Source organism: Cynara cardunculus, assembly GCF_001531365.2.
Source record: "Cynara cardunculus var. scolymus isolate 2C chromosome LG 1, CcrdV1, whole genome shotgun sequence".
Classification (NCBI taxonomy): domain Eukaryota; kingdom Viridiplantae; phylum Streptophyta; class Magnoliopsida; order Asterales; family Asteraceae; genus Cynara; species Cynara cardunculus.
In genome coordinates, this window is record NC_037528.1 from 13,779,591 (window position 1) to 13,806,947 (window position 27,357).

General features: G+C 34.6%; 6 protein-coding genes across 6 annotated transcripts; 3 read left to right on the forward strand and 3 right to left on the reverse strand.

The window, feature by feature from the left end:
* Positions 1-1,611: 1,611 nt before the first annotated feature.
* LOC112513965 (protein JINGUBANG-like) lies at positions 1,612-3,097 on the reverse strand. The gene has a single exon (XM_025120259.1). It carries the CDS (start codon positions 3,016-3,018, stop codon positions 1,612-1,614), a length of 1,407 nt encoding a protein of 468 aa, XP_024976027.1. The 5' UTR covers positions 3,019-3,097.
* A 7-nt stretch (positions 3,098-3,104) lies between these two features.
* LOC112514043 (translation initiation factor IF-2-like) lies at positions 3,105-3,807 on the reverse strand. The gene is made up of 2 exons (XM_025120384.1): positions 3,208-3,807; positions 3,105-3,164 (listed from the first exon to the last, which is right to left on the reverse strand). The coding sequence occupies exons 1-2, from the start codon at positions 3,805-3,807 to the stop codon at positions 3,105-3,107; spliced, it is 660 nt and encodes a 219-aa protein (XP_024976152.1).
* Positions 3,808-4,503: 696 nt separating this feature from the next.
* Positions 4,504-6,337, forward strand: LOC112514115. The gene is made up of 2 exons (XM_025120469.1): positions 4,504-4,984; positions 5,469-6,337. Exons 1-2 carry the CDS (start codon positions 4,504-4,506, stop codon positions 6,335-6,337), a joined length of 1,350 nt encoding a protein of 449 aa, XP_024976237.1.
* A 3,722-nt stretch (positions 6,338-10,059) lies between these two features.
* LOC112507395 (extra-large guanine nucleotide-binding protein 1-like) lies at positions 10,060-13,959 on the forward strand. Its single transcript, XM_025111972.1, has 8 exons — positions 10,060-11,422; positions 11,517-11,654; positions 11,744-11,848; positions 11,925-12,110; positions 12,267-12,447; positions 12,532-12,764; positions 12,864-13,027; positions 13,121-13,959. Exons 1-8 carry the CDS (start codon positions 10,124-10,126, stop codon positions 13,716-13,718), a joined length of 2,904 nt encoding a protein of 967 aa, XP_024967740.1. The 5' UTR covers positions 10,060-10,123; the 3' UTR covers positions 13,719-13,959.
* A 2,557-nt stretch (positions 13,960-16,516) lies between these two features.
* Positions 16,517-18,935, reverse strand: LOC112500558. Its single transcript, XM_025104064.1, has one exon. It carries the CDS (start codon positions 18,933-18,935, stop codon positions 16,566-16,568), a length of 2,370 nt encoding a protein of 789 aa, XP_024959832.1. The 3' UTR covers positions 16,517-16,565.
* Positions 18,936-24,584: 5,649 nt separating this feature from the next.
* On the forward strand, positions 24,585-26,218 carry LOC112523653 (GDSL esterase/lipase At2g23540-like). Its single transcript, XM_025133341.1, has 5 exons — positions 24,585-24,851; positions 24,949-25,079; positions 25,156-25,404; positions 25,490-25,745; positions 25,835-26,218. The coding sequence occupies exons 1-5, from the start codon at positions 24,590-24,592 to the stop codon at positions 26,062-26,064; spliced, it is 1,128 nt and encodes a 375-aa protein (XP_024989109.1). The 5' UTR covers positions 24,585-24,589; the 3' UTR covers positions 26,065-26,218.
* The last annotated feature ends 1,139 nt before the right edge of the window (positions 26,219-27,357 follow it).

Below are 27,357 nucleotides of genomic sequence, written 5' to 3' on the forward strand. Positions count from 1 at the left end.
TTTTTTTAGTTTAAAAAATCACTGACAAAATATATTTCCGGATTTTTTTTCACTATTTACCACTTTATCGTTCAAAATATGAATGTTCATTGGGGTTTTTTCCGGATTTTTTTCACTATTTTAACACTTTATCGTTCAAAATATGAATGTTCATTGGGGTTTATTTTCAAAATATGAATGTTCAAAACTATTTTAATTTTATAATGAAGTAATTTATTTTCGGTTTAATAATATAATTTTTTATAAATATAATAATTAAGTATTTGCTCAAATGTTAATGATTATCCTAATTATGTTTTAGATTGTTTATATTTAAAATAAGATGTTATCCTATATTTGACTATGTTTATTTGTAGTTAGTTACACAAGTTCAAATTAAGCAATAATAAGTTGTATTTACCCACAATTTATTTGTAATTTTGAATCTTAAGTAATATGTATCAATAAACAATATTTTATATATGAAAAATAGTTTTTAAAAGTTATTTGTCAAAAAAATTTATAATATAATATAGATAATATATTTGGATAAGTTTGTTGCTTTCCAATTAGGGAATATTGTTTTGTTCTTGATTTTAGGAAGGGAGATTGTTTGGATTTGAGTTTTGATTGTTGAGGATTGCCATATTGATGAGTTGTTTGGCAGTTATTTAATGATTTGATGTAGAATGATTAAGTGGTTAGAATGATTCAGAGCCTTTTATGATATAGTGCAAAATGAAATATAATTGGTTGGTAATTGCTTACAATGAAATTAGAATGCTGAATGGTAAAGGGAGACCATGATACAAAATCATTCAGATGATTTTGGAACCATTAAGAAGCAGATTGTTTTTTGCCAAACAAGATTCACATCTTAACAATTCAAAAACCGCCACTTAATGAAACTATTAAGAGATAAACAAACAAACCCATATACTTACATCCCCTCCCTTCAAGTTTTTAATTTGTTTAGCTGTATTTGAGTTTTATGTCTTATTTAGATTTAATTTTTTTTTTTGGTGTGTTGTTACTAGTTAATTATGTGTTTTGTTTAACATGCAATTAACAGGTTAATCATAATTATTGCTACATCAATTTGTGCTAGGGTTGTTATTTCGGTTGGTTTTTCAATAAATCTCATATGTTATTTTAAAACCTTTTTTTGTTAGCTTGTAAGACTTTCAGTATATTAATATATTGCATAAACTTTTATATTTTGTTTTATTTATTGCTCGTACAGTTAATCTATACTTTTATATTTTGTTTTATTTACAGTTAATCTATACTTTCAGTACCCAATATCAACTCAATACCTATGGTTTAAAAATTTTACAATTCAATTAAACATCGAATTATTTCGAGTTAAATTATTTCACATAGATTTATATTGGATTGATCGGGTTGTTCTCAATGGTTAGTATATCACTTACCAGATAAAATTGTTACCGTAGTTGTCAGAATTTGGTGTGATGCAATTATATAGTGAAGGTTTGATAACCATTTATCTAATTAATTAATTAGTCAACGTTGTTTCACTATCAATTCAAATCTAATAAGTAATAGCATGAAAGCAAAAATTGATTGATGGTTGTTTTACAAGGATTTGTACGTCACATTCTCCAACTGCTACTAGTTAGCTATTAGTCGACCATGCGATGATAACATTTGTCCTGAAGAGCTTATAGGCCGTGACGACGAGCTGCTTGGTCGTTGCGCCGCCGCCGCCGCCGCTGCTTGTTGACTCTCCACCTCCGCCGCCTTCTCTGTAGACACCCTCCATATCTTCACCGACTTATCCAAGCTGCCGCTGTACACAGTCCAAATCCTGTTACTACACTGGCACACCGACCCTCGCCGCTCATCCTCCACCGCTAAACACTTCACCGGTCCAGAATGTCCGGTCAGCATATACAAACACTTATGCTCTCCTCCCTCTTCTCTCTTCCACACACAAATGTTGGTATCTGCCGAACCGCTGAAAACCAAATTTCCGGCTGCCGTCAAGCACAGAACAGCCAGCTTATGACCTCGCAAAAGCCCTCCGCGAGACCACAGCTTCTCTCGCTCCCAAAAATGTAAAAAACCGTCCGACGAACCACCGTAAACCACCGTGCCCGCTTGATTAATAACCAGCGACGTCACAGCACATTCCTGCTTCAACAAATTGTCTAAAAACATATGTTTCGTTCTCTTCCCTTGATACTCCCTCCGCCACGCCTTCACCGTCCCATCCGCTGATCCCGAGAAAATCATACCATCGAATCCGGTGACCACCGAGTTAATGGCATCATCATGTGCAGAGATTGATTCCATACACTTAAAATCCGATACCCTCCAAACTTTAATCGTTCTGTCCCAGGAACCTGAATAAAGAAGCGATTGATCTTCGCTCAAGCTAAGACTAGCAATCGCATCGAAATGTTTGATCCAAAGTTTGTTTTGATTTCTTCTCACTTCGGTATAATTCTTTGGCTTCATGGACTTCTTCAATATGGATTTAAAAGTGGGTAAAGTCCCAATACGTTTATGGGTGCTAGGGTTCTTAGGCGACACCTTCCAAACCCTAATTTTCCCGTCCTGGTGGCCGGTGAAGATTTTCTCACCGGCAATTACGATGGATTTAACCAATCCACTATTCGATTTGAACCAAGAAAATTCCTTGTGGTTCTTCCAAACACGAATGTTCTTGCTATCAGATCCGGTGTAGAGCAAATCTCCGACTGCTGCTAACGAATATATATTGCCTTCTTCACGGACGAGAGAAGCCATTAAACCGGTATAAGTAGATTGAGAATCAGAGCAATCAGGCACCGATCTTTCTACATAAGATTGCCATGGAGACCTTGTCAATGGAGACATCTGGTTGGGAGCCGAAGCACCAAAGAATACACGCGATGCATATGAATACACGTCATCCTCCGTCGGAGATTCATTGTCCTCCAATTGCAGAGGAGGGTTGTTCGGAGACATTTTACTCAGGCGAAAAGACAGCTCCTCCACGATATCCTTGGGATGATTATGATCGCTGTTGTTCATAAACTTGCCGGCGGCCTGCTTCTGCCCTTGTTCATTGCCATCGTTGTGTGAATTGGCGTTGATGTTTCCTGGCGTTGAGTTCCCCATCATAGTTTCGTTCTGCCGTTGTACATTGCCATCGGTAGATGAATTGGCGTTGGCATTTCCTGCCGGTGAGTTTCCGATCATGGTTTTCTTCTGCCGTTGTACATTGCCATCATTGGATTTGGATGAATTGGCGTTGACCTTTCCTGGCGGTGAGTTTTCGATCATGGTTTTGTTCTGCTGCCGTTGTTGTACACCGCCATCATTGGATTTGGATGAATTGGCATTGACGTTTCCTGCCTGTGAGTTTTCGATTATGGTTTTCTTCTGCTGCCGTTGTTGTCCATCGCCATCATTGGATTTGGATGAATTGGCATTGACCTTTCCTGCCGGTGAGTTTCCAATCGTGGTTTTGTTCTGCTGCCGTTGTTGTACATTGCCATCCTTGGATGAATTGGCGTTGACGTTTTCTGGAGGTGAGTTCCCGATCTTGGTTTTGTTCGGCCGTTGTACATTGCCATCATTGGATTTGGATGAGTTTACATTGACGTTTCCTGCTGGTGACTTTCCGATCATGGTTTTGTTCTGCTGTCGTTGTTGTGCATTGCCATCGTTGGATGAATTGGCGGTGGTATTTTGTGGCGGTGAGTTCCCGGTCATATTTTTGTTCTGCTGCCGTTGTACATTGGCATCGGCGTTGATTTTGTTTCCTGGCGGTGATTTCCCGATCATGGTTTTGTTTTTTCTTTGTAATTTCTCCTCCATCGCCGGCCCTGCGAAAATAACGGAATTCCTGAAAGGATCGAGGATTGAATTGGTCGGAAAATGAAAAAGCCCGTTGAAGAAGACGATGGACATAAATTTGAAGTGTGTTGAATAAAAAGGAATTGAATGGCAATGAAGTTGCATGTGTAATAAGTGGTGCATGATTTATGTTTGCTGACGTAATTAATTTTTATACACATATATAATTTTTGCTCACACCTACAAATTTAATGGAATTATTTTTGGTTATTACTTTTTTTTTCTTTCTAAATACAATATATTAAAAAATATGAATTCCGTTTTCTGGTTAAAATGACTGCTTTTTTAAAATATAAAATTTTAGGTTCTAGAAGAATGAACTTATTATATTATAAAAACAAAACCGTTTTTTTTATTTTCATTACTGCTCAATGCCTTTGATAAAAACCTTCTAAGTTTTTGTTTTTATTTTTGACAAAAAACAGAAATTTCAGGTAGCAAATTAGTACTTCAGCAAGAGTTGCCAAAAATATGAGTCATGGTGTTGACATATAGTTCGTATTTTTATTTATATTTATCTTAAAATAAATTTTCTAAAAAATAAATAACTAAATTCTTAAGTATACTTTCTAAGAGTTGTCAAAAGAATAAAAAACTAAATAAAGGTGGATTTTGAAGGCCTATGATTCTGTAAATTGGAACTTTCTCTTTCACACTATGGAGCAAATGGGCTTTGGAGAGAAATGGATCAGTGTTTGCTTAAAATCGGCTTCCACTTCTATTTTGATAAACGGATCGCCTTCTGATGAGTTTTGCATGAAWAGGGGTCTCAGGCAAGGAGATCCTCTTTCTCCGTTTCTTTTTTTGCTCGTGGGGGAAGTCTTACAGATCATGATCAGGACTGCTTGCAATCAGGGGTTGTTCAAGGGAATCCGGCTTGCGAATTCTAACCGGAATCTTTCTCTCCTTCAATTTGCGGATGACGCTCTAATTTTTGGAAAATGGTCTCGTAAAAATCTTGTAACTCTTACTAATATTCTTAACTGCTTTCATGATGTTTCAGGACTGCGCATTAATTTATCCAAATGCAATCTCTTTGGTATTGGTGTCTCGGAGGCAGAAGTCAATAATATGGCAGTTATGTTAAAGTGTAAGGCCTCTTCCTTTCCTTTCTTTTATCTGGGGCTTCCTGTTGGAGGTAATATGAACAAAAAAGCTTCATGGTCTGTCGTGGAAGATAAATTTCTTAAAAAGCTTTCAATTTGGAAGTCTCATTGCCTCTCCATAGGCGGAAGATATACTCTAATTCAGTCGGTGTTATCTTCTCTTGCGCTGTTCTTCTTTTCCCTGTTCAACTCAGTTTTAAAAACTTTGGAATCTATAAGGAGAAGATTTTTTTGGGGTTTTAAGGAGGATGAAAAAAAAATTGCATTGGGTTACTTGGGAGAAAATTTTGAGCCCTAAGTCGACTGGTGGTTTGGGTATCGTTAGTTTAAAAACCAAAAATGTTGCTTTGTTAGCAAAATGGGTATGGAGGTTCTTGTCCAGCTCTAATGTGATTTGGAAGGATGTCATTTCTAAATTTTATGGTGAGGATGGTGGTCTTTTTTCAAATAGGCCTTTGGTTGGAAAAAGCGTTTGGGTTTCTATTGTCAACACTTGCAAAAATGTGGAAATTGCAGGTCAGAATGTCATTCTTTCATTTACAAAAAAGGTTGCTAAAGATTCCTCTTCTCTTTTTTGGAAAGATGCGAGCATCGGACAAGGCTCAAAGTTGAAAGACCTTTTCCCTAGACTTTATGCATTGGAAAGGAATAAAAATGCTTCTTTCAAAGACAAATGGACTTATATTAATGGTTCTTGGAATGGTGCTTGGGATTGGAAAACAATAATTAGGGGTAGAAGCTTAGATGATCTTCAAGCCCTAGAAAGGCAACTCTCTCTTGTGGATTTCAATACTTCGGGTGAGGATATTTGGTTGTGGAATTGGAACAAGAACGGGATTTTTTCGGTCAACTTCTTGTCCAAATTAATTYAAGGGGCRGTTGAGACAAATGTTGGAAGCAAYGATCCGTTTTTTTGGAGTCCTTTAATTCCWAAGAAGGTAAACATCTTCACTTGGCGCTTCCTTAAAGAGGCTATTCCGGTAAGATTYAATCTTTCAAAAAGAGRAATTCCGTTACRATCTTTGGAGTGCATCTTTYGCGGCAAAGGTGTTGAAACTTTGGACCATTGTTTYTTCTCTTGTTCGGTGGCAAGCATTCTTTGGAGGAAAATATGGGCTTGGTGGGATCTTAAAGCCCCGYGGCTTTCCTCGGTGTCTGATTTTACAATGTTGATCAAACAARTAGGTACTCATCGYAAGGTTGGAGTGATTTTCTTATCAGTGTGCGCCGTGGCGCTTTGGCAACTTTGGAAGTGGCGGAATGAAATTTTTCATGCTAAGGATGGTGCGGAAGCTAAGAAGAGAGGTGAAGACCCATTCCCAGGTGTTCAAAATTTTTCCAAGCTTTGGATGGGGAACAGGAATCGTAAGTTCCATCTTAATTGAGATAGTTGGTCTTATTCTCCTTACCTTGTTTAGTCTCTTTACTTGTCTTAGGCTTGGGTTTTGCCTTGGCTTTAGTTTGGGGATGTCTCTTTTTGCTTCTTTTTGTTTTCGTTTGTTATTGTGGATTCTTGTTTCCTCTTGTGTCTATCTTCTTGCTGAATCGTTTTGTTTAATATTATTGGTTGGTTTGGTGAGGGTGATGACCATACCGAAGCTCTCCTCCTTGTCATTCCTTTTTTGTCTTCAAAAAAAATAAAATAAAGGTAAATTTGTCATTTGGTTAACTAAAACCATATACTATTCTAACTGTAGATACTTATTTTGATACAGACGGAATATAATCCAAGAAAAAGTATGCCCAAAGGGTTGCAAATCTATAAACTTTGTTTTGTTTTACGTTTTTTAAATAATGTTATAATTAAGACCGCAATATGATTTTTGTTTGACGTTGACATCATCGTTGTGTCCATTACAATCATTTGAATTGAATTCAAATATTTTTTTTTAAAGTTTGAAATACTTTTTAATTCATTAAAAGGAATTTTTGTTTTTTTTAAAACCTAATCAAATCAGATTTTTTTACATTTATATTTTCAGATTTTTAGAAACACTTGCACTCAAAAATCATTTTAGATGTCCTTTCCTCAAGTGTACAAAATTTTTGAGCAACATTTTCTCCAAATAGTTTATTACACATTTATGATAATTTTGACCATTTCTGGAAAAGTTTGAACTCCTTTATTTTATTTTATGAAACATCATTTGTTTTAGTAGGGTCGTACCTTAACATGTTAAATGTGAAATTTTAAATAGGGCCTTCGAAATTTTGGGACCCAAATTTACATATGCTTAGAGTCTTTTTATCGATTTATGTAAAACTATATACGAAATTGTTTAAGTTCAAATTATCAATATTGTTTGGTTTTATGTTCAAATAATTAATGGTTTTAATTAGGTTTAGTTTCATATTGTTAATCATTTGAGTTTAGTCCATTTTTGTTTTTAATATATATTATTTGTTATCTCATTTATGCAATATAATCAAAATAAATTTATTATCGAATTTCTTCATGGCACCTCTCCAAAAGAAAGAAAGGGAAGTGAGGAAAAAAATCAAGGTTAATCTTAAAGGTTGTGAGTTTCATTGCACTTCCCTAATTATTGGTGTTATGTAATGTTTTCGATATTTGAGCGTGCAACTTATAGTCATATGTTTCACAACTTTATGTTATATATGTTCAATATTTTTTAATATTTTATGCATCAAGACTTTTTGCTACATGTTTAGGTCAAGTATCGAGATATTTGTAGTTAGGGTTTTAAATGATACGAGACAACTTAGGATCGATTCGGTCACTGCTCGATCAACACTTGACTTGAATAGGCTTGGCTCGAACTCGAGCTCGACTTAACATATTAACAAGTCGAGTCAAGCTACCCAATACTCGACTTGAAAAGCTCGTGAGATACTCGATTGTTTTATATATAATTACTTTTAAAATATAACCAATTTTTATGATAAAAATTGTAAAATATAAATAATAAAAATGTCTTATATTTTTAGATATTTAAACAAAATCATGCTTTTTTTATTATAAAAAATTAATTGTTTTTTCTATTAAAATCACAATTAAAAAAACAAATAAAAACTATAAAAATGATTAGTGAAATTGTTCCACATTGGAAGAGAGAAAAAATGTTATAAAAAAAGAGGGGGTGAATGAAATTTCTAATTTTGTCTTTTAATGATAAAGCTTGAAGTTGATCCATTTAGTATTATAAAAACTAAAAGAACACCTTTGAGTTTTAAAATTTATAAGAGAAAGACAATTAAATTTCATAAATTTCAATGAGTGAGCTTGATTCGAGTTCGAGCTTGATTTGAGTTGCAGTTCGAGCTTGAGAAATAGTTATCGAACTCGAATTCGACCTTTGATTTTCACTACTCGTGAGTTTTCGAGTTGAGTTCGAGTTTGGAAATTGGGTTTCGAGTTCGAGTCAAGTATAGCGATACTCGAGCTCGACTCGCTTCATTTACATCCCTATTTGTAGTAATAGGCGAGACTATGAGAATATGTGAAATCTCATATTAATCTCCAAAAGAGCCTTTGAGAATAGAAAAGAGATTCCAACATATACAGAGATAAATTTGTCCAAATGTAGCCGATGTGAGATTCTAATAGAGACACTAGAAAGGTGCATAGATTCAATACATGTATCATGAGGGTACCTCTATACTCGGTGTAATCAAATGTTATCAAATACATATTGTTGTCTAAAGAACACGGGTTTATGAATTCATAAAAAGATTCATTATTTGTTTTCTTTTGTTTTTTGATTAACTTGGATCCCGCTTTGTGAGCCTTCTAGGATGATCGCTCTGCGGGTAGCCCGCAGTCATCGTATTTGAACCTTCGTGGCCACAAAGAAATTTTTATTTAACTTTGGATTCGAACATGAGATCTCTAAGCATTTTTTATCATTAGAGCCTACGTTTAAACCAATCAGATACCAGCCTTATGGTATTTATCATAAAAATTGGTATTTTTGATTTTAGTTTATAAGTATTTTATGATTATTATTTTTATCTTTAACATAATATATTTTAATGAATAATCAAACAGTTTGTTAAAATATTTTTAAATTACTGGAATTGATTGAAATAAAAAAAGTTGCAAATTAGTAATATTCTCTCCAAATGAGGAAATGGTTCAGACCGGACGTAAGTTGCACCCGACATGGACCCCGGTCTGGTCAGCGGGTCCGGGTCTCCGACATGCCGTTTTCAATTGTTAACCCCCGCCAAAAATATAAAAACCAAAAAAAGAAAAAGAGATATCCACTACAAATCACACCAAACCCAATACTTGTTACAACTCCCATTGCATCGAATATAAGTTTATAAAGAAGTAATGGTCTGGATCTTTTAATTCCTGATCTGCCCTAGAAAAGCTGGAAAGAGGACCCAGCTCTTCTTTTGAGAGCCAAAAAAACAAAATTAAAAGATTATTATGATTTATTTATGTTCAACACATAAATTGTGGATCAAATATCTGAAAATATAACTTAAAATTTATATCATATGTTAATTCAAGATAGTTAATTTTATTATTTAATAATATAATTAAAAAAAATTATTGTAATTTATTAAATAAAAATTAATATAAATCATTTTCTATTTTTATTACTATTTCTTGTCTGTTTAGAACATAGACATTTGCACAATTAAATATGTACATAAAATGAACAGAATGTATACAATCTTAAATAATATTTTAATAAGATATTCATATGATATTTTGTTGATTTAGTTGAAGTCCATATTATCTTCACGAGTTATAACAAATCTCACATATTTACAATTAATTAATTGATTATAATAATATTTTTTAAAAATATTTATAATATATTTATCCTGTCTGCAGACTGAAAAGAATTGCATTTTAAAAAGCCTCTATATCGAAAAACAAATATATAAACAATAATATATATATATATATATATATATATATTTATTTAAAGAAAAAAGAAAAAAGAAAATCGAAGATGGAGATGGAGATGGGTAGCATGGATTCCAATGGCGATGAAAAAGGACAAAATTCTCTTGTCTCAATGACAGTGCTGATGCTTATTCTTCTCGCTTTTCTTCTGTCCTTTTCACGCTTCCCTTCTCCTCCTCACTTTCCCAAATTCCATTTTCTTCTTCAATCCCCATCCTTCTTCCTCCCCCTATTTCCTTCAGATTAGGGTTTTTTTCTTCATTAATTCTTGTGGGGATTTGGTTTAATGCCTGTTCAAGGCACTACAATGGTTGGTCTTACTACCGAAGGTCGAGTACCCTACTCGTTTGCCTTAGAATACGAAGGTCCTCCAATACCACATCATGATCTTCCACGAGCTCTTCCAATTGATATTCATAAGATTCCTGTTGCTGCTGTGCTTCCCAACTCATGTTTCTCTGATAATCTTATCAACACTACTGGTAAACCCTCTATGCCTGTTGTACAACCCATTCTTGCATCCGACATCACCACCAACTTCGCCAAATTAGGTACTACGCAAGCTATTATTTCTCCAACTTCTGTGATTTCCTTTAGAAATGAGGAAAATTGTAATGGGAATGATTCCATTTCCAAAGACCTAGAAACTGAAACCACTGTTTCTCCGGCTCATGACGGTGGTTTTGAGGAGCGAAGCTCCAGTAATCGTGATGTGTTTATAAGCTCAGGCGAGTTTTTGGATATGATTAACAGCTCGGCCGGCCTTGGCTCATCTTCTTTGAGCCATGACCATTCATATGAGTTATCAGGCAGGGGTGAGAGTTCAGGTACTTTGGGCTTCTCAGATAGTTTTGGTAAATCAAGGGATTTTTCTGGAAATTCGCTTGCTTTTAGAGCTTCCAATGCTTGCAAAGAAAGCCTAGATTTCAATGAATTGAATCATCCTGATTGGGTATCTAGTGGCTCACGGTTGAGCTTTGAGTATCCTTCTTCACGGGTGTCGTCTCTCAAGACTGGGGATTGTAAAGAGGAATCTGTTTGTGATTTAAGAAGAAACAACCCAGTTATTACGTTTCGTGATATTGAGTCTGAGGATGAGGATTTTCTTGAGGATCTTAGTCAACCTGAACCTGAGATTGCTCGACTAAAGAGAGAACCAGAAGTGAAAACAAGAAAAGGGGCTTGCTATCGATGTCTTAAAGGCAACCGGTTCACGGAGAAGGAGGTCTGCATGGTTTGTAATGCCAAATATTGTGTTAACTGTGTGCTTAGAGCAATGGGATCTATGCCAGAGGGAAGAAAGTGTGTTACTTGCATCGGCTATTCGATAGATGAATCAAAGAGGGATAAATTGGGGAAATGTTCTCGAATGCTAAAGCGGTTACTTAATAGCTTGGAGGTTAGACAGATAATGAAGGCTGAGAAACTATGCGCTGTAAATCAATTGCCCTCAGAGTATGTTTGTGTAAACGGCAAACCTCTTTGTCACGAGGAGCTGGCTATACTGCAAAGCTGCCCGAATCCTCCGAAGAAGCTTAAACCTGGCAATTATTGGTATGATAAAGTATCTGGTCTTTGGGGAAAGGTAAAGATCTAGCCTTTCGAAAAAAATTACATGGTTACTGTTTCTTGTGATTACATGGAAATTAAGGTTTGTTTTGATCTATATCTTTAAACAGGAAGGCGAGAAGCCTTCAAAGATTATTAGTCCCCATCTAAACGTTGGGGCCCCAATTTTGTCTGATGCTAGCAATGGGAACACCGGAGTTTTTATAAATGGCCGTGAGATAACAAAAGTTGAGCTAAGAATGTTGCAGGTTTGTTTGTATTTCTGAACCTGATATTTGTTTTGAAATACTAGATAGTTTTACAGCATATGGTAAAACGACTGTTGTAAATGTTGTAGCTATCTGGAGTCCAGTGTGCTGGAAACCCACACTTTTGGGTGAATGATGATGGTTCGTATCAGGAAGAGGGACAGAAAAACACCAGAGGATATATTTGGGGAAAGGTGAGTCTTTTACGAAGATGTTTGTGTGTTCATAAGAGCTTTGAATGGTTATTAAAAACATTAAGTTGGTTTTCAGGCTGGAACGAAGCTGGTTTGTGCAGTGCTGTCACTTCCAGTTCCATCGAAGTCGATTTATCCTACTGGAGAGCAATTGAGTAACACACTTGGTCAATCGGTGCCAGACTATTTTGATCAGAGCTTGCCGCAGAAACTTCTTTTAATTGGATGTGGTGGATCTGGTACAAGTACCATTTTCAAGCAGGTAATTCCAACATTAGTCCATTTATTATGTACATGGATATCTTTGAGACTTTGGATGTGGTATTCTTGTTCAATAATTAGGGCTATGGTCTTCAAATTTATGTTGCTTAGCATACAATAAGTACATGTATTTTACCTGATGAAATGTTGTTATCAGGCGAAAATTCTGTATAAAGAGATCCCTTTCACCGAGGAAGAACGAGAAAATATCAGGTTCATAATCCAGAGCAACGTCTATGGCTACCTCGGAATACTCCTTGAAGGGCGTGAGCGTTTTGAAGATGAAGCATACAATGAGATGAAGAAAAATCAATCTTCCGATACATCTGGTTCTACTGGTAGGGATTTACTGGAGTTTAATTTTGCTCCTATACCTCTGTATTACTCGACAAATCTTGAAAGAATTTTCTGGTCAATGACAGGAGCCGACGATGAGAAAACCATCTATTCCATCTGCCCAAGGTTGAAAATGTTTTCTGACTGGCTTCTTAAAACTATGGTGGCTGGTAATTTGGAAGACATATTCCCAGCTGCCACTCGGGAATATGCACCAGTCGTTGAGGAACTGTGGAATCATCCAGCAATGCAGGCCACATACAAGAGGCGAAGTGAATTGGATACACTCCCCAGTGTTTCTAGTTATTTCTTGGAGCAGGTAAACAGAAGATATCAATTATCATGTTATGCTTGAAAATTATATAACTTTGTTAACAAGAAGCAGCTTTAATGCCTTATTGTGTGTCTGAATTCTTAGGCTGTCAACATATTGAGAGCAGACTATATACCTTCAGATGTCGATATCCTGTATGCCGAGCATGTTACTTCTTCAAACGGGCTTTCTTGTGTCAACTTCTCATTCCCTCAGTTATCGCCTGATGAAAGCAATGACACCGCTGATCAACATAATTCTCTACTTAGGTTCGTTTAGAAACCATGAATTTGGCTTAACAAATCATACTCTTTTACCACTTTCTTTCTTAAAAAAACATAATAATTGGCAAATGTAATCAGGTTCCAACTAATTAGAGTGCAAGCAAGAGGGTTGGGCGAAAACTGCAAATGGCTGGATATGTTTGAAGATGTTCGAGTTGTCATCTTCTGTGTTTCCTTGAGTGATTTTGATCAGTATGCCGAGGATGGAGATGGGAATTTGGTGAACAAGATGTTGCTAAACAGGAAGTTTTTCAAAAGCATCGTGACACACCCGACGTATGATCAAATGGAGTTTCTTCTAGTACTAAACAAATTTGATGTGTTTGAGGAAAGACTCGAACGTGTTCCTCTAACTTGCTGCGAATGGTTTGGTGATTTTCGACCAATAGTGAGCCGCAACAGCCACAACAAAAACATCAGTAGCACCAACATTAACCATAGCCCTTCCATGGGACAAATGGCTTCACATTATGTTGCTGTGAAGTTCAAGAAGCTGTATTCATCGCTTACTGGTCGTAAACTGTTTGTATCGGTGGTTAAAGGTTTGGAGCCCAACAGTGTTGATCAATGTCTCAAATATGCAAAGGAGATACAGAAGTGGGATGAAGAGAAACCAAACTTCAGCTTGAATGAATATTCTATGTATAGTACAGAAGCAAGTTCAAGCTCCGAATGATCCAACCCAACCCAACCCAGATTTAGCAGAAAAATGTACATAAAAGGCTGGTTGCATGAACAGAAAGGCAGGTGTCAGGGTATGTTTTGATTCAATTCATTAGGCGTTTGATTGAGTTGTATTATAGGAATGTCGAAAATGAATCGAATATTAGGCAATACAAGTGTATCTATCTAGATCGTCTTTATTTGCTTGTCTAACTCTTACGAGAAAGTTAAGTTAATTTTTACTGGAAGGGAGCAAGTTCAGTTTTACATAATGGTTACTATTCAAGTCATGTAAGAAGACCAGATGGGTCAGTACAAAATAGTGAACTATTGATCCAAGGATGGTAACAGTAACAGCTAGAACGTTTTGGTGTTTGTGAATGAGCTCAAAAACACATACATCCCCAACTGCAATACCATTTTCTTTCATAAAATTCATCCAACCAGCACCCCTCAAATGAGTATTATGCACAACCACCTCCCATGTCTTTGGTCTTCCATGATTAGCAAGTTGAAGCAGATACTTGGTATTTGAACATCAAGAGGTGGCAAACCTTAAACCGTAATGGTGTGCAAATTCCGACCATCCATTTTTGAGCCAAATCTGACGTCTTGACTTGAATAAGTGAAGTTGCCAAACATCATGGTCTGGTAGCTTGAGTATGACCCTGTCTAAGAGCTCTTTTCCATGCTTGTCTGTAAACTTGTTGGGAATCCTCTGTTTTAAAAGATGAAATAAAAAAAACTTGCAAGTAATATATGTAATGCAATGTTATAAGAGAATCAGAAGGTGAACTTACGATGCCTGTAGATGGAGAGCGGTGGGAGAGAATGATTTTGATAAAATTAGAGTGGAATTCCATTCTTGGTGATGGTAATGAGAATGGGAATGGGAATTGGAAATGGAATTGGAATTGGAATTGTTTTAAAACAAAGCAGAGTTCCAATGTGTGGCAGGCTGGCGTTACTATTTCCGTCGTCTACTTGATTGATGCTGCCCTGCCTCCCGCGTTCTATTTCAAGTCCCTTCGAACTTACCAACGGAAACCCCCTATCACTTTTGTTATATTATTTATTAGAAATGTCATTTCAAAAAATCTAAATTATCGTTTTATTTTCTTTTTTTAGTTATTTTAACATAAAATCTTTTTTTAAGTGAGGTTTTATTTTGTTACAACATATTTAACAATTTTTTTTAAAACAAAGATTTTGGAATTTTTTAGAGTTTTTCTTGCTCCATATTTTTCTTAAAAATAGAGATAATATTATTTTTTTTTAAATGCCAAAAACTCCATTTTATTATTCTCAAGATCAAAACCTCTAACCAACCAATTAAAAATAAATGGAAAAAGAGACAAAAATGACTTATATTATATTATTAACATTTAAAATAGAGAAAGTGTTAAAATTGGATGTAATTCTTTTTAAATATTTTCATGATTCTATTTTAAATAAAACAAATAAAAAGAATTCGTTTTTTATTTTTCTTTTTTCTTCTCAAATACGAAAACACAATGTTAATACTTGTAGCAAATTCTATACGAATTTGGTAAATTCAAATTATACGAATCTTCAAAGCTAATTTTTAGAAAAATATAATATATGAACATTGGATAACATGAAGGCAGACGACGTATTTGCATGGGGGTATACGGTATCCCATTAGCACGTCCTCCTACTCTTATCGTAATCCATTTTTTTTATTATATTTAATAAAAATAAAACAATCTCAAAAGTTCAAAATGAGTTAGTTTTTTTTTTATGGTTGAGATTAAGGGGGTGTTCAATAGTTGCTTATTGAAAACAATTTTTCTTTAAAAATGTTTATTAACTTATATGGTGTTAAATCAGAGTTTTATAAAAAATGTTTGGATTAGTTTATGGTGGTATCAAAACGTAATTAGTCGATAAATATTTTTTTTTCTCTCCCATCCAAAAACTAAAACTCCTTACTATCGTTATCACACCGAAATAAGTTAGCAAGTTAGAAGAGAATGACTTATCAAAAACTCCTAATTACCGGTGATAAACCGGTATAAGTATTTCTTCTTTTTACTTCAAACACTAAAAACTTATTTTTACTAGATCAAAGACCCTTTGATTAACCATCGAGGTAAATAATTTTTTGAAGTATATAATATTTAGATACGGTAAATAGAACAAATAAATTCATACATCTTCCTCATGTTTGGTGAAGTTTGATCATTTGACCTCCTAAAAGACTAAAAACTCACATACGGGTAAGTCAAAAAGTGTTTGATTAACCATGGAGAGGTATGCATGTCGGGAGAGAGATGGAGCCATGGAGGTCTCTTTCGAACAAGAGATGCATTAAATGAAGTCTCTAGAAAGGGAATCTTTGGTTCACTAATTGTTTACTTCTTTCATTGTTAATGAAAACGACAATAACTTACTGCATTCAAAGAGAGAATAACATCATCATCTTTAACAACGTCTTCTAACATAGAGAATGAAGGTTCAAAATTTTTAAATAAAAAAAAATAAATTTGATTTTAAATAAATTCTTTATTCTTGTAGATTAAAACGTTGATTATATTATTAAATATTTCGTTCATCAAATAAAATATTATTTCTTTCTTTAAAAATTTAATTGAGATGTTTCATATTGATAGTATTAATTATATTGGATTGAATATTTATGTTAATAAAAAAATAATAATTATGAGATAATATCTTTTTTATAATTAAATTTTAAATTATATGCTACCCTTTAAAAGAATTGAATGGTTTGAAAGCGAAAAGCGTAGAGTCCGTTCTGTCACTAAAACATTCAAAATATAGCATCATTTTTGAAACTTGTATGTAGAAATCATACCTGGGCTTCACGATTCTTTGCCTTCTATGACAGTCTAAGTTCATACTCTCGTATGAGAGATGGATCAAGAAATTTGGCTACGAAAACCCACATTTTATAAACATCCTCAAAATTAGTCAAAAAGCCAAGTGAAACTGTCACCACTTCAGCTCTCACCAACCCTCCTCCATCTTCCTTCTCCATTGGTCTGCAAACTGTTGTATCACCAACATCCATGTTTTGCTTCTTGCTCTGTATAATCTTCACATGACTAAGAATGCCGATACCCACACTCATCCCATTTCTTTCAGCCATCTTTTGGACCATTTCTGGACTGATTACTCCCATCATCCTGTCTCGAATGTTAAACGCCACAGATGCACCCCTTTCGTACTTGATTTTTGGACCATAAATGTGAACCAGAGGAACTGCATCTTCTTCTGTGTTTGAACCAGGTAATCTCAGTTGAAGCAACGAAGTCACGAGCCAATTGATCAAAAAACGAAGCCTGAATGTGGTCTTGCTCAGACCCAACATGTTTACATGATCAAGATGCCTGCATATGACTTCGGGTTCTTCCCTATCGCCGGATTCTTGATATTCTTCGTCAGTGATGTAATCATGGTTATCGTTGAGATCGAATGATACCCGTCTTCCCTGTAACCTAAACTCGCCTTCTGTTTCTCTTCGAATGGCAGAACTCTCGATTTCGGATTCTTCCTGTATTTCTGGACTATCTTGAGCTTTCACTTCAATTTTGTTTACGTTCTTGGCATTGTTGAATGACAGAATCTTGCTTTCATGAGGCTGTGGATCGAACTTTCTGTTGTTTCTATTCTTGCGTGTAAACCAAGGGGGTGGTGGTAAATGCGAGCCTGCCAACACAGGTTGCGATCCAAATGGACTCTGTCCTAAATCAATCCACATCGAGTCTTCAGGTGATTCTTCTTCAGTAAAAACGGGACTCTTCAAGACGTCTGAAAATATTTCGTTTTCTTCAAAAACAGGACTGCCACCATCTCTGTCAGTGCTGTTACCATGTTCCATTTCGGTTTCATATACATCCCTAACTTCAGAAGGAGTGAATGCGCCGGAAAAAGCTGGTAGTTGAATTCCGGTATGGTTTTCAGGTATTACTTCATCTTTTCCGTCAACTTCATCATCTTGGGTCCTGCCCGATTGAGGAAATCCAGCCATGGAATCACTCGAGTACGAAGGAATGACTGGACTGATCTTCACTATACCGGAACCAGCATGACCAGATTGATTCTGAAGACTTCTGATCACCGATTTCTTGATCAGAAGACACCCGAATCCAGTTGGGTCGAACCCGAAAACTCTATAAAACGACGTAATGATAAAATCAGGCCGAAAAAGAGATAACCCGAGTGAATCCATGTCTTTCGGACCCAATGCACCTGCATCAAGCAACACATGCCAATTATTCTGTTGAGCGAATGCCATCCATTGGTACGAATACTTGGCACCAGTGACTCTTGATTGAACCGGAAACACGAAAAGGCCAGTAGATGAATCTTTCTTTCTTCTTTTCTTGTTTAAAATCTGTTTCTTGAGATGGGTCGAACAGGGTTTAAGTGTAGGCCATTTAAACCAAGCGCTGTGAACCTTGGCACCTTTATCTTTAGCACTCTGAGCCATCCAATTCACCGACTGGCTTTCGTGATCGAACATTGTCAATAACTTCTTGTTAGTACGAAAAGGGTATGATTCAGCTAGAAGTCGGAAAGCTGAACCTCTACTAACTGTAAACACAAGACCATATTCACTTTCAGGGATGTTCAAGTAATCCATGATTCTAGTCCTTATATCATATTCAACTGTACCTTTCTCCCTACCACCATAGAGTGCATGATTGTTCAAATTTGAGGTTATTGGGGACAAGTTAATTGCACAAGATTCCAAATAATGAATGACTTGATGAAATGAAAACAACCCAAATCCACAATAATCAAGACACACCTTGGAATCGTTATCAGCCAAGTGTGAATACTCATCAACCCTCAACTGATCGATCTTCTCGGAAGATTTGTATTTTGGGTACATGGTTAGGAACTTTAAGAAAGCTTCATCAAGATTGGTAATGGAATCCTGGGTCTCAAATGTTGTATCTGCAGCTAGAGAAGTTGCTTTTAGGAACTCTTTTTGAGCTTGTAGTCTTGCTAGTGATCTTGATCTTCCCAAACTCCTGTCTTCCATGTCAGCAGCCTCTGAATCATTCAGATTTTTGGGTTTAACAAGAGACCCATGATCAGATGCTTGTTGAAGAGCAGTTCTGAGCTTATTTTCTTGCGAATTTCTAACGTCTGATGGGTTTCTTTTAATCTCCTCGGACCCATCTTTCCTTCTGCTTTTCTTGTCACAAATTAGACACGCACAGTGAAGTGAGATATGCATGAATCAATCTTGAAGCTTCAAACCCAGAAAGGTTCTGAAATGGAAGGGAAAAGATGGGGTTTTTGCTTCTTATGTGTGGAACCCCTCAAATTTTCCATGAACAAAGGGTTTAACTACAAAAGCCTCGGTTGAAAAAAGCAAAAGCAATGAACGCATTTTGGAATCAAACCCATTCGATTCAAAATTTAAAGCCAAAATTATAGAGGAAAGATGGTAGCTAGCCGCATAGAACCTTTGCTTTGTAAAGAAGAAAAGAATGCACACACATATAGATCATTTTGGATTTTGGGGTTTTTTTTAATCAAAAAATTCTTAAAAACCATTTTTTTTTATGCATAACGGATTGTATATTAATACATATTATTTAAAATTCAGGATTACAATTACAACTTATTAAAGCTTTCGTTTAACTAACTGTAGATAAACATAATCAAATAGAAGATAAACATCTCATTTTAAAATATATAAAAAAATCTAAAATATAATTAGGATAATTATCGAATTCTATCAAAATAATTAATTATTATCTTTATAAAAAAATTATATTATTAAAYCAAATATAAATTATTTTATTATTTAACCTAAATTAAATTATAATTAAAAATTTAAATTAAAAAGTTACACAAAAAATAAAAAAATTAAATAGTTAATTTAATACTAATATCAATCGTTTTTTCAAAATCACGTAAGATCATATTATAATATCGACTGAAATAAAGAATAAAAATAAAATATTAAAATCAAGATATATCTTACAAATACCCTTCTAGTTCTTATTAATTAATTTAATAAAAAATATATGAATTTTTTATTTTCAACTCCACCTTTTTGACAACCTAAAGTAGATACGGAAGTTGCAGATGCCTTTGAGGGTGTGGGTGATTCTCCTTTTTCTTTTACTTGTAGGAGAAGCTATGTAATTTAATAAATACCCTCATTATTATAAAGTGGAATTTTCATTTTTTATGCTTAATTCTATTAAAAATATGCTATGATGAAATTCACTGCACTTTTGTTTTAACCCTTATTTTTATAAAACTGAAAACCTTTTTAGAAAAATATTATGTCGAGAACTCTTAACAACCGCAAAAGGAGAGTGTGAGATAGAGGTTCAAGTGAGGGCTTATTCTTTTAGCTAGCTAGTCGTCTTGAACTTGTTTCTAGTTTTTGTAATAAATTTCAACAGTTATACTTTAAGTTCCGCTGCAATTCTTGAGATGGAACTTGGAATGTGAACTTAGTTCAGAATTTGTATTTGGCGGTTTAGCAAAGGCTAACTTATGTTTAGTTTGAGGATTCAGTTGTTTATCAAATTCTTATCAGATAAATACTTAGCGGTAAGAGTTCTCACCCTCTCTTACCTTGTTAGGTAACATTCTCAGCCATCATAATTGATTGTTTGTAAGCTTTTCTTACCTGGTAATGCTAACCTGATAAAAGTCATCTCCTTTAGTTACCGGGTAAAAACCTCGATTGTTGACATCAGTGGCGGATCCAGGATTTTGGTTTAGTGGGGGCACCTTGAAGGTAGCTTAAACGCCCACCAAGTCGTCCGATGTGTTTTAAGCCTAATTCCATCATTCCAAGAGATTTTTGAAGTTTTTTTGGATTATTTCGAGGGATTTTTGAAGGTTTTTTTTTTTATCGATTTTGAGGAACTTTTCAGTTTTTTGGTTGATTTCAAGATACTTTCTTTAGTTGGTGGGGGCCCTAACAAGAAATTAAAGAGGAGAACCATGATAGAAAGTAAAAAAGACAACTTTTAACCTTAGGAAAATTCATTTTTTTTTAAATTTTTTAATGGGGGTCCTTCCCCCCACCTTTTACATGGTAAGTCCGCCCCTGGTTGACATGCCTCTTACTAGATACGATTCTCAGTCTTGTCATACTCAACCGATAAAGTAAGCGTTTCCCTAATAAGCTTTTGATAATTGACGCCTTAGTCTTGTTAGTTTCGAGTTAAAGTCAATAATGTTCAAAAGAAGATTAAAACAAAGATAGATCGAGAGAAAAGGATTAAGAGTAAGGTGTGCAAAAGTCATCTGACAAATCGAATTACAACTAGCTTATCATGTCTCTTCGAATGGCCGACCACATATAGATACACAATTATAATTGGATTGAATCTTACTCGATAAGTGAGGAAACGTTTACCGGGCAAAAAACGTTTATCAACAATCTATTTTGATGATCGAGAATATTACCTAATAAGACAAGTGAGGGTTCTGCTCTTACCAGTAGGCGCTCAATAACGTTTGATAAATGACTCTAAAGAATGGTAATTATTTTTGTTAATTACATTTATTATTAGCCAAAAAATGTGGGTACACCAATTAGTAATTCCCTTTTTTAAGTCGAAGGTGGGCGTTGAATGTTGATGATTATGGAGCTTTATATGGACTTTGGAGGGTGGGAGAAGCTTCTTTGATGGTGCATTGCCTTTACTCCTTTTTACCTTTGTCTTTTCTTTTCTTTTCTGTTATTAAATTTATTTTTATTTATTTATTGTAACATAATATATTAATTATAAAAACAATGGTCCATATCCCTTCTTACACTTTTCACATGATTTTTCGCCTGATAGACATAGTACATATGTGTAGAAATATGAACTAATTCAAGTATATGATACATGTCTTAGTTTTTGGTTACCTTTTTGTTTATATAGTTGAATTTTGCAACCAAATGTATGCAGTAATGGCTTCATATGATCGCACGTTACAAAGTACATGAACACCACCAATTTTATAATCTGGTCATCTTTTCCCTTGAATGCAACCTAAACCGACAAACAAGTGTTAGGCGGTTCAAATACCTTAGGACCATTGAGAATTTTCCTAGTTGTTATCTCCATAGCCTCATGACAGCCCAAAGTCTAATTAGAAAAATAACCCAATCTAGTAAACCCGAGCCCAAGTCCAAGACTGACCTTACAGCTCTATCAAGCCAACCTTTTTTTCAAGGCTTGGTTAAAGCCTAATATGGAAAAACACGATTCGTCTTTCTTTCAACCCCAAAGCCTAGCCCGTCCTTAACCTGCAAAAGATTGAGTTTTTTTGCTTATTGAAAAACGGGCTTGAAAGATTCAGCCCCTGTGTAATAGACTGAGCTTTTATAAAAATAAGTTACATGATAAGGATATATATAAAATTGTTAGAATTGTGAACAAAGTATTGTGTGAAAATAAAAGTTAAACCGAGAAACACAAGAAAGAATTTGGACCCTTGATCATTTTTAATCTCACCCCTAACCCCATAAATAGTTGTTGTCATTAAGTAACATGCAGGGAGTTACTTAGAAAGTTTTACTCCTAAAATCATATGTAATAATTTGAAAAAGGTAAAAAAAAATGTAGGTTTTAAATGAAGTATTTTTAGCATAATTTAATTAAGGAGGAGTTTGGTCGAGGTCGAGATCGAGATGTAACAACTAGCTTCTACATGATAGAGAAGTAGGCTTCTAATAAAAACTCAAAATTGTAGGTTATCAATAACTTCAACCATAAATTCAAAATGGATTATAAGTTACTGATAATAACTTGTTGCTTTTGCATTTGAGATGTCACACGGGGTCGGTAAATGAGTACTGATTTTTTTCTTTTTGTTCGACTTGTGTATGTTTGATTTATTATATACGTATACATATACTTATTTAATTCCTCCATGGCATGCTTAATTTATTTCATTAATTATTTATTTAATTATACTCATGTCAATAATGTTTCATAAAACATATACCATGTTAAAATAATATTCATCGTCCAAATCCAAATGCTTTTATTTAATAATTGGTATTTTGTTGGATTATTTGTTTTTACTATACTTTTTCAATTCATGTGGTTTGTTAGAATTTGTGGATTTTGTTTGTGTAGTTTTAAGATTATGGTTTTTGTTTTTACAGTTTACAATTCATTTTTATTTTTATTCCTAGAATAAACATTATTTTTAATATCATGACTAAAATAAAAATAAATTAAAAACCATATAAACGAAAGAAACAATAAAGTTCAAATCTTAGTTAAGAACAAAAATAATAATGAGTTATAATTCATAGAAATGAAAATCGTAATTTTAAAATTAAAGGAATAAAAATAAAAATCTTCAACAAACTAAGAGGACTAAAAACGTAATTTGCTCTTACTTCCTTGTTCATGGCATGTAAATTGATCAAGAATATATATTTGGTGTCAATTGTCATACACGTGGCATTATTACAAAAATTTCAGAGAATGCCATTGTGAAACCGGGCTCATTCATGTGGTATGCCGGTTCTTGGTAGTTGGCATGCTGAAAGAACCCGAATGAATAGGTTGAACCGGCTAAATGACTTTTCTAATTACAAAAAAAATGCATGTGCATAACTCTTAACAAAAAAAACTTTTATTCTATTTTCAAAAACAATGTAACAGAACTTAGTACCTATTTGTTTTTTTTAAATTATCTCTTAATAGTTTTGAAGTCTGATTCGTTCAGACGTTTGAGTGTTAAAAGCGTTTGTTTTATTTTTAAAATAAAAGCTTTAAAAATATCCTCTGAAATTTTAAGTGATAAATGTATCACTTAATACCTCTTAATCCTAATCCGCCCTCTATCATATGGTTCTTATTTTGGGAGCCGGAAGAGATTTGTTAGCAAAACTATTCATTTTTTAAACTTTTGTAAAAAAACTATTTATCTTTTATATATTTACACTAGTTTGACTGATTCAGATTTCAGACTGCAGACGTAAAAACAAACAATTTTACTGATCAAGATTTCAGACTTAAGGACCACCTCTTATAAATCAGAAGTGAAATCAGACTTCAGACTTTAACACCTCTTAAAAAACAAATGTCACCTTAAATATTTTTTTTGAAAAATAAGTGAAAATTTAAATTCATTAATTACGAATAAACTTAGAGGCTGTTTGGCAGTTGCTGAATGATTTGGTGCAGAATGATTAAGGGGCCGTTTACCAAACACTTATTCGATAAGCATCCAATGGTAACATTCAACACTATCATTTACTTACCGGGTAAGATTTTAGTTAACAAAAAACGGTTTTCTATGCAACAAATTACCTGATAAGAGCTGACCGTGGTAAGAGTCATTGTTCTCATTTACCGGGTAAGACTCTAGGTTCTTGCCTCGCTCTTACCGGGTAAGATTCATGGTTCTTTCCATATTCATCCGATAAGGAAATGTTACCTGGTAAGCACTTACCCAATTAAGCATTTGGTAAATGGCCCCTAAGAAACTTTCATGATATAGTGCAAAATGAAATATAATTGTTTATAATGAAATTCGGACGGTTAATGATTAAGAGAGATCCATGATACAAAATAATTAATATTTACATCTTGTTTTAAAATGTGTATGTATGTAATTGGTGGAGGCATTTGAAATTTTGTTTTTTTTATTTGTTGGTGCAATTTATGTGTTAATTGATGTTATCAACTAAATTAAGACTGAGTAGCAACTGGAGGTATCTCCAGAAGAGTGATGGATGATTTCTAAAACCTGGTATTCCAGTTAGTCAAAATAGGTAAAGACAATGGCTATGGTGGATCAACAACCTCCCTCACCTCTCTTACCAAACACACACCCATTCTTACAAATTACTATAAATCTCCTCAACTTTCCATTCTCACTTTTATCACTCATCACCATCAATTCATGGATTGCCATCATCCTATTGCAGCTTTAATTCTTTTCATTGTCTTCACTGTTGCTGCTGCTGATGGCAACCATAACGACGGTGGGAGTATTTTGGGAGCTTCTTATATCTTCGGTGATTCTTTGGTGGATGCCGGAAATAATAACTTTTTGCCGACTTTATCTAGAGCTAACATCAAACCTAACGGGATTGATTTTAAACCGTCCGGAGGCAAACCTACCGGCCGTTACACTAACGGAAGAACCATCGGAGACATCGTCGGTACGTATGATCCTAAACTCCATTACTCGTGTTCTGTTGAGTTGATGGACGATTTTTGCACTAATTAACTAAATGTTGTTACGGTTTTCTTTTTTAGGCGAAGAATTAGGCCAACGATACTATGCGGTGCCGTTTTTGGATCCAAATTCCACCGGAGAAGCTATATTACACGGTGTGAATTATGCCTCCGGCGGTGGAGGGATTATGAACGCCACCGGAAGAATTTTCGTACGTTGTAAGCTGGGTAAAATTGATGCAGATTGGTGGTTCTGTTGATGCTAATGAATCTGATGTGTTTTTACAGGTTAATCGATTATCAATGGACATCCAGATCGATTATTTCAACATCACAAGGAAACAGATTGATAAACTACTGGGTGCATCGAAAGCGAAGGAACACATCATGAAGAAATCAATCTTCTCAGTGTCGATTGGGTCTAACGACTTTCTCAACAATTATTTGCTTCCTGTTCTCTCGATCGGAGCTAGGGTTTCACAGAGCCCCGACGGTTTCGTGGATGATCTTATTAGTCACCTCCGGTCTCAGCTTACTGTAAGTCTCATGTTTTCTAACCACTTCGGATGTAGTAAAAATCTCACTTCTTGTATGGTTTCTTCATGCATAAAATTGATTGCAGAGACTTTATCAATTGGATGCACGAAAATTCATCATCGGAAATGTGGGGCCGATAGGATGCATTCCGTATCAGAAGACGATCAATCAGTTAAACGAGGACGAATGTGTGGCGTTGCCGAATCAACTCGCACTTCGATACAATTCTAAATTGAAGGATTTGATTGCACAAATGAACGATAATCTCCCCGGAGCTACTTTTGTTCATGCCAACGTGTACGACTTAGTCATGGAGCTCATCACCAACTATGCCAAATACGGTGGGAATAATATCGATCAATCACATGCATATACGCTTTATATATTATCAATGGATCGATGTTAAATGGTATTAAATTAATCGTTGTAGGGTTTAAAACGGCGAGTAAAGCGTGCTGCGGGAATGGTGGTCAGTATGCAGGGATAATACCATGTGGTCCAACATCGACTTTGTGTACGGACAGAGATAAACATGTATTCTGGGATCCTTATCACCCTAGCGAAGCTGCGAATGTGCTCATCGCCAAGCAATTGCTGGATGGCGACCCAAAATATATATCTCCGATGAATCTGAGGCAACTTCGGGATCTAGATCACTAGCTACGATGATCAACCATTAGTTAACCGGTGCTAGTTTCCGTTTTGTATGGTGGATATGATGTTGATGTTTCAATTGTAATGGTTATTTTGTGTACTTTATGGTTGATTTTATACATGTATATGGGTCGGAGCACGTGAATAATCGAAAAAGATTGAATTCGTAATCTCCAACCTATGCATACCACTATCATCGATAATCTGTCACTAATCATCACCAGTGTTGGAACGTGATCTCTTATATATTTTCAAATACAGTGAAAATACACCATCCAAAGTTATAACATATAATTAAGACATGCTAAAACTCTAAAACAAGACGTTAAATATTATATATGAAAATGTTAAAAATACATATAATTGCCATAGTGTGTTACATTGAACGTAGCCAAAACACCACAAAAATACTAGTGTTTGGATTCTCCACATACGAGGATCATGAATCCGGACATGATCAACCAAAACCTCGAAACCCCTTAGTTCTTAGTCTTCCCTAACCTTTTTAGTTTATAACTACCCGTCTTACATGGACAAAATATTGGATTTTTGAACTCTTTATAAACTCAAAATTATAAGCTATCAATAATTTCTATAGTTTTTTTAAGTTGATTTCGAGATTATTGGATTAGTGTTGCTTTAGAATATTGGATTATAAATTTCATTTTTTTGTCCCTATTCCTTTATGATATTTTTGGTTTTAGTCTTTAGAGTTGATTTAATACAAATTTACCATCGCAATTTGCGTTTTTATCCGATTTTCCTCTTCTATTCAATTTGCAAACTCTACCAAGTTAAGTTAGCTATGTTTTCCTTCTCTGTAATAATTATAGACACGAACAGGAAGAGAAAGATACAGAACACTAGCTACTTACTCGAGTCCTTTCATAACAAGAGATCAGAAGACTAGCCATGACACAGGAACAAATACTAATTATATGATGTTGCCATTTTTTTGTATAAAATTAAATTTATTCTAATTTTAGGTTTATTGGATTTATGAGATTTTAAAATGCGTCCTCTCTCACATATTTTGTTTGTACTAATATATTATTATTAAATATTTATTTTAATTATATTATAAAATACTAGAAGGGTACTCGCGCAATGCAGCGAGATACATCTTGATTTTAATATTTCATTTTATTCTTAATCTCAGACGATGTTATAATATGGTCTTATGTGATTTTGAAAAAATGATGATGTTTTTATTTTTATAAAATTTGAAGATATCATAAAAAATTGACAAAAATATATCGATATTAATATCAAATTAACTATTTAAAATTCCTTATTTTT

Bases quoted from the DNA above. Each gene is read 5' to 3' on its own strand.
- LOC112513965 (XM_025120259.1), bottom strand. From the start codon at position 3,018: ATGAACAACAGCGATCATAATCATCCCAAGGATATCGTGGAGGAGCTG.
- LOC112514043 (XM_025120384.1), bottom strand. From the start codon at position 3,807: ATGGAGGAGAAATTACAAAGAAAAAACAAAACCATGATCGGGAAATCA. The intron at 3,165-3,207 runs GTACAACGGCAG...ACTCACCGGCAG, and splicing joins CCAAATCCAATGATGGCAAT to GAAATGCCAACGCCAATTCA.
- LOC112507395 (XM_025111972.1), top strand. From the start codon at position 10,124: ATGCCTGTTCAAGGCACTACAATGGTTGGTCTTACTACCGAAGGTCGA. The intron at 11,849-11,924 runs GTGAGTCTTTTA...GTTGGTTTTCAG, and splicing joins GAGGATATATTTGGGGAAAG to GCTGGAACGAAGCTGGTTTG. The intron at 12,765-12,863 runs GTAAACAGAAGA...CTGAATTCTTAG, and splicing joins CTAGTTATTTCTTGGAGCAG to GCTGTCAACATATTGAGAGC.
- LOC112500558 (XM_025104064.1), bottom strand. From the start codon at position 18,935: ATGCATATCTCACTTCACTGTGCGTGTCTAATTTGTGACAAGAAAAGC.
- LOC112523653 (XM_025133341.1), top strand. From the start codon at position 24,590: ATGGATTGCCATCATCCTATTGCAGCTTTAATTCTTTTCATTGTCTTC. The intron at 25,080-25,155 runs GTACGTTGTAAG...GTGTTTTTACAG, and splicing joins ACGCCACCGGAAGAATTTTC to GTTAATCGATTATCAATGGA. The intron at 25,405-25,489 runs GTAAGTCTCATG...AATTGATTGCAG, and splicing joins ACCTCCGGTCTCAGCTTACT to AGACTTTATCAATTGGATGC.